The sequence below is a fragment of the Borostomias antarcticus genome, assembly GCF_949987555.1.
Source record: "Borostomias antarcticus genome assembly, chromosome: 20".
NCBI lineage: Eukaryota > Metazoa > Chordata > Actinopteri > Stomiiformes > Stomiidae > Borostomias > Borostomias antarcticus.
The window spans coordinates 4,502,533-4,510,677 of NC_140253.1; the positions used below are offsets into that span (position 1 = coordinate 4,502,533).

Genomic DNA, 8,145 nt, shown 5'->3' on the forward strand with positions numbered 1-8,145 from the left:
AAGGTTTTACCTTGCTAATTGAAATTAAACATACATCCATTGAGTCCAGAGCCCAGGGGCCGCAAAACGACCTTTCCTATTCGTCAACTGGCAATTCGGACGGTGCGTCATTCGCCCGCAGGATTCGGACCAACCAATCAGCGTCCTCCCCACGAGATCCAGGAGTTGGTGGTGACGTGCGACAGTGTGCGGGCCGTGATTGGCGGGCTGGGGTGTGAGTGACAGCCGCGCGCGGGCGCGTGTGGTAGGACCAGGGTGCTGGCGCGCGGGCGCTGTCCACAACAGAGCTGGTCCTGAAACGCGGCGTGCGCAACTGTGGTCTCTCGCGCTCTGACCGGACGCACAGACAGGTTAACCATAGCTCTGGCAATTCTCATAGCGGAAGCGTTAATGCGAGGACAAATACCGGTGCATACAACGGGATTGTTTTTTCTGTTTCCCACACGGCGACATTCCTGCACGAACACGCATCCAGGGGATCTTATGAGTGTGTGTGCGTAAAAGGACAACACACACCGAACCAGAGCTGCCTGCGCGTCTCTTTCACACAGACGGGACAACAACTCTCAAGGTCCCCTGACAAGCTCTACATCACGTCCAAGACTGTTCATCGTTTCTGTTGATTTTTCATCACTTGGCAACTTTTTTATTTGAGCGCCCCAAGATGTGCGCTCTCGTTTTGCTCCGGTGCGCTCTTATGGAAGCCATGGTAACGCGGATGGAGTCTACCACCGAGAGTTCTTGTAAAAGAGAGATCTGAAGACGTAACGGTTTCCTCGTATTAGGAGAAATGCTCTACGCCGAATGAACTGCAAAAATCGGACAGTTTGGATTTGTAACGACTATCTTACACAAAGGGACATATGGGGGATTTTAACGGTGCAAACCGGATAGAGGGTTAAGAGTTTAGGCTATATAGTCTGCCGGTTAGGTGTGATAGAGGGGCTCGTAGCTCTCCGCCTCTGCCGGTTAAGTCACAGTTCAGGGGTCACGGCCAACGGACCGAGAAGTCGAGAGATTCCGCCACGAGGAGAAATACCTACACATTTACGTTTCTAGTCTATTATCCAACCAAACTTTTTTTCCCTTGTGGACTTATTGATAATTTCTCGTTTAACCACGACCCACTGATAGTAGGCTAAACGCGGTGGTTTATGTATTTCACCTCGGGTCCTGGAGACATCAAAGACGTTCTTGGTGTAGAGGGGTGGCTTCACGAAAGTCCTCATGAAGGGACCAACTTGACGCTTGTTTGGAGTCCGGTCCTCCACCTCTCATAATTGTTCAACTTTATACCCTGTCTTTTGATTTTTCGGTGCATTTTACTAGCTTTGCGCACCGGTTCAATTCAGCCCACTGACGTTTTTTTCTTAAACTAAAAGCCCCAGCCCCCCCCCCCCCCCCATCCCTCATTCCTCAACTGAACAAAAAATAAAGTCTAGTCTCCCTGAGGGGATCTCTCCTCTCGTTGTAACGAACCGTCTCGCGGTTGTGAAAGACGAGGCACTCGGTGGCCTCGTGAAGCACGCCTATACCGTAGGGGCCTCCATCCCCCACCCGCGGGACCTTACTGATGGAGATTCATTGTAAGCACGACCCGTTCGCGGCGATGCACAGTAAGTAACGGTCTCGGTATGCTGCATGCCATCCCCATCTTCCCGTTTACCGGTGCGACAATTTGGTCCTGCGCTTTATAGGCGCATTTGGACACTTTTACGCAAGCTCTGCACTGACGTGCAAATAGTGAAGCCGAATACGGAGAAGAGTGACTCGGTGGGCTAGTGTACATCTGCACCAGAGGTAGCATTTTTTTTAGCTTAAGGGAGATTAATTGCATGTATATTGCGCAATGATGCATGGCTAGAGAATTGTCTTGGCTTGGTGGCGGTAGTGTGTTTGTTTGGTGCCTGGCTGGAGCGCGCTTTGTGTCAAGTGTTGCCCCTGTTGTTTCTCTATGGGGGGAGGAGGGGTGGAGGGGACGGAGGGGTGGAGGGACGGAGGGGTGGAGGGACGGAGGGGTGAGGGGCTGAGAGAGCGAGCAAGCAGCCAGAGAGGTAACAAAGCATGACTAAAAGCTGAACTTGACCCGGTGTTGTGAAGCTACAAAGTACCAGGCTAACCCGTTTACACACACACACACACACACACACACACACCGTTGTGTTACAAGCAGTGTGGCAGTGTGTGCTTATAAGCGCTTATAACGCATGTTCAGTCGTGCGCTGAGTGAGAACGAGACGGTAGAAGAACTTGGTCACTCATTCGTGACATGGCGGGCAACTGCGCGTGAGGTCACGGGGTTTTTCCGTCGCTCCCCTCTCTCTCTCTCTCTCTCTCTCTCTCTCTCTCTCTCTCTCTTTCACGGGAGCATATCCTCGCTCACGTCTCGATGAGTTGTTTTATTTTTGAACAAGAATCGAGACTGTCTTTTCAATATGGAAGTTGTTTAATTAAAAGTCACCGTGTTTATGAACCAAGCGGCCTTCGTGGAAGCTATGACCCAGTCGTAAATTAGCAAGAAAAACATGGCGTCATAGTCATAGTATTAGACTATTCAATTCTCAGCCATAACAGTGTTAGGCCTAGATCAATAATACTGACAATTAGACAAAACATTACGGCCTAATGTATTACAACGAGAATCAAATGATGATTATAACTATATAATTACAATAGGCCTACTGGCCCAAATTATATAAAAACGAACTTCATATTTTCATAAATATTGACTCTGCTTGTGCTATTTAAGAAAATATTTTTTGACTGCCACTTGACCTTGCTAAAAGCAGAGTGCAGCTTGTGAGGTAGCCTAAAGCTTTCCGCGCTGTTACTGCTGTAATACAGAATAATGCTGCAGCGTTTTACCGTGTAACATCCTCGGGTTTACCGTGTAACATCCTCGGGTTTACCGTGTAACATCCTCGGGTTTACCGTGTAACATCCTCGGGTTTACCGCGTCAGAATCCGGGAGAAGACTTGTCCCCTCACACACTCCGTTATGTGAAATGACAGTCATTCTCACGCCGCATTAGACGCCAGATTAAACAGACACATTTCAAAAGCTAGAACGAATCTGGTTTCCTCTCCTCTCCGGCTTTTGACCTAGGCCTACACGACCATTTTACCCAGACACTGAATGATTTCTCGTTTTTGACGGTGGCGAAGCTAAAGACACAAGCCAAGGCCGCGCGGACGCTTTAAAACGATTACACAAAAACGTCAAAGGTGCGAGGGCGCGAGGGAATTTATTGTGACGCGTGAAACTTTATGGCTGTTTGTAAACGGGGAAGCCTATGCTTGTGACAGCACTGAGCTGTTTATCTCAGCTGTGTGTGTGTGTGTGTGTGTGAGTGCGTGTGTGTGCGTGCGTGTATGTGTGTGTGTGTGTGTGTGTGTGTGCGTGCATGCGTGTGTGTAGGTGTGTGTGTGTGCGTGTGCATGTGTGTGTGTTTCATTCAGAGCGTTTGAATTTATATTGTTTTATTGCTATATCCAGACAATATTTCACATAGGCCTAGTCTAATACATACACTTTCACTGGCTGTAATTACTTCTGCTTTTTCCTGGTATATGGAATGTTCCTGGCATAGGCCTATGTCTCGATAGGATATTTTCACTGAAAAATAGTATTTCCAAATCTTCCTCTTACAGTCTTTGAAAATGTGCAGGATCTGATTTTGGGCCAATTTTGTAGCACCATTGTGGTTCAGGGGTCCAAATGGTCAACAATCTTAAAATGTTGAAATTCAAAATGATCGATTAGCCTAGGCTATGTGATATCCATACAGGGCTATGTGCCAAAAATGTTGGTGGTCTAGAAATATATATTTTAACTTTCATTTAGCCTACTTGAAAACAAAGAAAAGAAAACGCAATCAGTGAAAGGCATGCTACAGGATAACCAGGTGTTTAGGGCAATAATGAGGAAAAAAAACTTGCCTAGGCCTATTTTACAGAAAACTGTCTCATTTATGCAGAAGACAAATATGATAATAATTTTAAGGCTACATTAATTCCCATTTGTAACATTTGTACAAATAGCCGGTATGGGTTCATGTAGGCTAGGCTACATGCTACATCTAGCATCTAATGCAAAACTAAGTAACTATCCAAACGATAAAAAGACACTTCCAGAAACTCAAAAGCGAAAGTGGGAATATAATATAAAATGAAACACGCGATGGTAGGCCCACTTCTTATAACCCAGTATCGACTTTATTGTTATTGGTCTGTATGATATAGCCTATATTAATTTCATGATAGAGATAGCTCATTTTGGTCAGATTTTTATCATCAACCGGTTTTCACTCAAGCATCACACGAGTGCCCCTGAGCTATTTATTTCCATTTCCACCACGAAATAAATCAAACTACTTTCAAAATGCTTGGCTTGCACATCTCAGAGATCCTGCCTGCCTGTTCGTTGTTTACACAAGCCGATGTGTTCTCTCCAGTAACTTTCCAAACGTTCTCACCGCCAGGTAATTTCTCTCTCCCGCGGCTGTACTCTATTAAAAGCTGGTAACGCGTGTTGCTATTTTTGCTATTTGCCTTATTTTTGAGTCGTTAGGCCGTGACCCGACCGCAGATGTGAGATGGAGGAAGAGAGAGAGAGAGAGAGAGAGGAGAGAGAGAGAGAGAGAGAGGAGAGAGAGGAGAGAGAGAGAGAGAGCTAATGGACCTTATTTTCTGGATGGGGGAGCATGAATATATTCCTCTTTATCTCTGTATTTTTCTCCCAGAAAGAACCACGGAATCAATCAAAGCTAAAGGAGCAGTTCGTATTTTTCACAGTCATATCTTATAAGAATAAATAAATAATACAGAACAGAGACAAATACCCTTTAGTGCAGACAAGTCACCCAAGGCCTACAGCTCCCCGCTTGTTTCTCGAATATTATCGAAGAGCATGTTTGCTAATGAAAGAGCTTTCCACTGACCGGAGGCCAACGAGAATAAACATACAGAGAAATATGACTGCGTGTGGTGATTACAAGCAGGCCTACATTTGCAATATGTTTCCAAAAGTAGACAATATAGTTTGGAGCAGAAAAAAATTAATTATTGAATCAAGGTTTTGCGTCAAAAGCTCGACATCAAATGCGTAGCCCGTAGGCCTGGTCTCCGTAGGCCTGCTATCAGCTTTCTTTTATGAAATGGGAAATTCGAAAAGCATAATCCTTACCCAAGAATGACTATAGACCTAAATGCCTAATGCCAACAGTAAATACACAGATAAGTGTATAAATAGTTATCTACGGTTTTTTGTAGGTCACAAGTCATTCCTCTCCGTCTCTTTACAAAGCAAGGCGTATTTCAGGCGCTGGCCTAGATAGCGAGGAGGTGAAAAGGACCATTTCATTTACCCTTATCTGCGAGCGCGCCGTCTGCCTCTCCTCGACACACATATGGCGAGAACGGTGCACCGCTCGCCTTGTATAAACGGCTCGACAACAAACTGTGTTTTTATTCAACGGAGCAGGCAGGGAAACGATTTGAAGAAATATTATACGATGGGGAAAAGGTACTGCATCGCATAGCCTAATGTAAAACATTCAATAGAGAGAGAGAGTTTGAGGGGAGGAGGATTGGAGTAGGGGAGGATGTGAGGGAGGGAGGTGACTTGAGATGAGGAAAAGGAGAAAGGTTCTTCTTTGACCAACCGTCTGTTTTGACCTGTTTGCCATATTAGGCCATCCATCCTTTAGAGCGAAGGTCTGGGTGTTATAACAACACAGTTATGTGGTCAACTGTCTATACATCCTCTGAGGCTGTGTCACTCTGATATGGTCGCCAGAATAATGACAGAAGGCAGGAAGAGTCTCTGCTCTGGATGAGTCTCTGCTCTGGATGAGTCTCTGCTCTGGGTGGTCATCTCATCTGGGTCAAACAAGATGGCCTGAATCTCCATCTTTGGTCCAGATATGGTTAGCATGGGTCTCACGGCTCGGCTCAGGAGAGGAAGGGTAGTCTTGAGCTCAGGTGGTTGATCAAACTAGACATTCGCCCTTCGAAGTTTGGCTAATGTAAGCTAAACTTTGTCTGTTCTGTTAGAGTGCATTTTAACTATAGTTGTTTGTTCCAATGTTCTTGAACAATTGTGATCGTCACTGACAGTGATATCCTCAGAGAGTGTGTGTGTGTGTGTGTGTGTGCATGTGTGTTTGGGCTGGGGGAGAGGACAGGTTCGGGGGACTGTTATTTTGTGTTTTTTTTGTTTTTTTTACTGGTGATCCCTTTCGGGTAGATGAGTTTAAAATCTATTACCCCCAGAGCTAGGATTAAAGAGAGAGAGAGAGAGGAAGAGAGAGAGAGAGAGAGAGAGAGAGAGAGAGAGTGTGTGAGTGTGTGTGTGTGTGTGTGTGTGTTTTGTGTCATGCCCCTAAAGACGCAATCACCATGTAAATACAAAACCAGTGGATTAAAGGTTGGGGGAATATTTGAGTTGATTCAGCTACACTGTAGCTGGGAGACACACACACACACACACACACACACACACACACACACACACACAAACACAGAGACAGATTTGCATGTCCATGGGAATTAGACATAAACATACATTCATTGTTAACTGATGACAGCAAACCATGCTAATATGCCCCTGCAGTCAGTCAGAAGTGCTGTCACAAAATAGAGATTTGTTTATGCACAGTGTCTTGGCTTGTCTCAGCTGTAGTAAGCTAGTCAGATGTTATGTGTGTGTGTGTGTGTGTGTGTGTGTGTGTGTGTGTGTGTGTGTGTGTGTGCATAGTAGTAGTAGTAGTAGAGGTGGCCACTAGGGGCATACGCTCCTTTGGGAGGAAAGTGAGGAGATGTGCGTTATCTAAAGTCAAACACCAGGGTCAGATCCGAGTAAAGTCCCTTGTGTGTGTGTGTGTGTGTGTGTGTGTGTGTGTGAGAGAGAGAGAGAGAAGGGGAGAGAGAGAAGGGGAGAGAGAGAGAGAGGCTGCTTACTCCTGCCCCCACCATCCAGCAGAAGGTGTGGAGAGAAGGCGAGAGACAAGGGTTCTACAGACATGGGTTCCACAGACATGGGTTCCATCCTGGGTGAGGTGGTGCATCAGTTTAGGTTCTCAGTTGTCATATGGGGGCTTGGTAGTTTTGCTGCAGAGGTCCAGAGCTACACAAGGGGAGTTTCAGACCAGCCTGCTTTCAGGTCGAGACTCGATCCCCGGTGTGTGTGTGTGTGTGTGAGTGTGTGTGTGTGTGTGTGTGTGTGGGCGGGAGGGGGGGGGGGGGGGCGATCGGAGGTTGACTGGTTATAGATCTTAGCCTCTCTTGCTACAACGTCCTTTACTCTGACACTCATCCTTCTCACCCCTCTCTTTCTCACGTCTCTCTCTCATCTACTTTCATCCCCCTCTCGCTATCTCCCCCTCTCATATCCCTCTCTCCCTCTCTCAATATCCCTCCTCTTTTCTCTCTCCCTCTCTCAATATCCCTCCTCTTTTCTCTTTCCTCTCTCCTGTAGGACATGGCGGGGTGAACCAGTTAGGGGGCGTGTTTGTTAACGGCAGGCCCCTCCCCGACGTGGTCCGCCAGCGAATCGTAGAGCTCGCTCACCAGGGGGTCCGCCCATGCGACATCTCCCGCCAGCTACGAGTGAGCCACGGCTGTGTCAGCAAAATACTGGGAAGGTGAGACGCACATACACACAGACGCGTGCGCGCACACGCACGCGCACACACACACACACACTCACACACAGACACACATAACTGAAGAGAGAGTGGTTAAACACACCGGTGACACATACGCACACACACATATACACACACGCACGCGCACATACACGGACACAAACATATACACACACACACACACACATACATACACGCACACACACGCACACACACACACACACACGCACACACACGCACACACACGCACACACACACACACACACACACACACCGTGGTTGCTCCGTTTCTTTGTCAAGAGCGAGATGTACCTTTCTTCAAAATGTTGAAATCATTCCTACTCTCTCTCTTTCCATCGTTCCTACTCTCTCTTTCCCTCTCTGTTTCTCTGTCCTCATTCTGTCTCTCTCCTTCTGACTCTGTCTCTCTTTCTGACTCTCTCTCTCTCTCTCTCTCTGACTGTCTGTCTGTCTTTCAGACTCTCTCTCTCTCTCTGAC

General features: G+C 46.8%; 1 protein-coding gene across 1 annotated transcript in view; it reads left to right on the forward strand.

Annotated features, from left to right (window-relative positions):
• Window positions 1–1,573: 1,573 nt before the first annotated feature.
• pax5 (paired box 5) overlaps window positions 1,574–8,145 on the forward strand; it is a gene marked incomplete at both ends in the record, with an annotated part of 16,240 nt that continues 9,668 nt past the window's right edge. Inside the window, 2 exon segments of the mRNA XM_084454472.1 lie at window positions 1,574–1,616; window positions 7,478–7,643. Of these exon segments, the coding sequence (XP_084310598.1) occupies window positions 1,574–1,616; window positions 7,478–7,643 (209 nt within the window).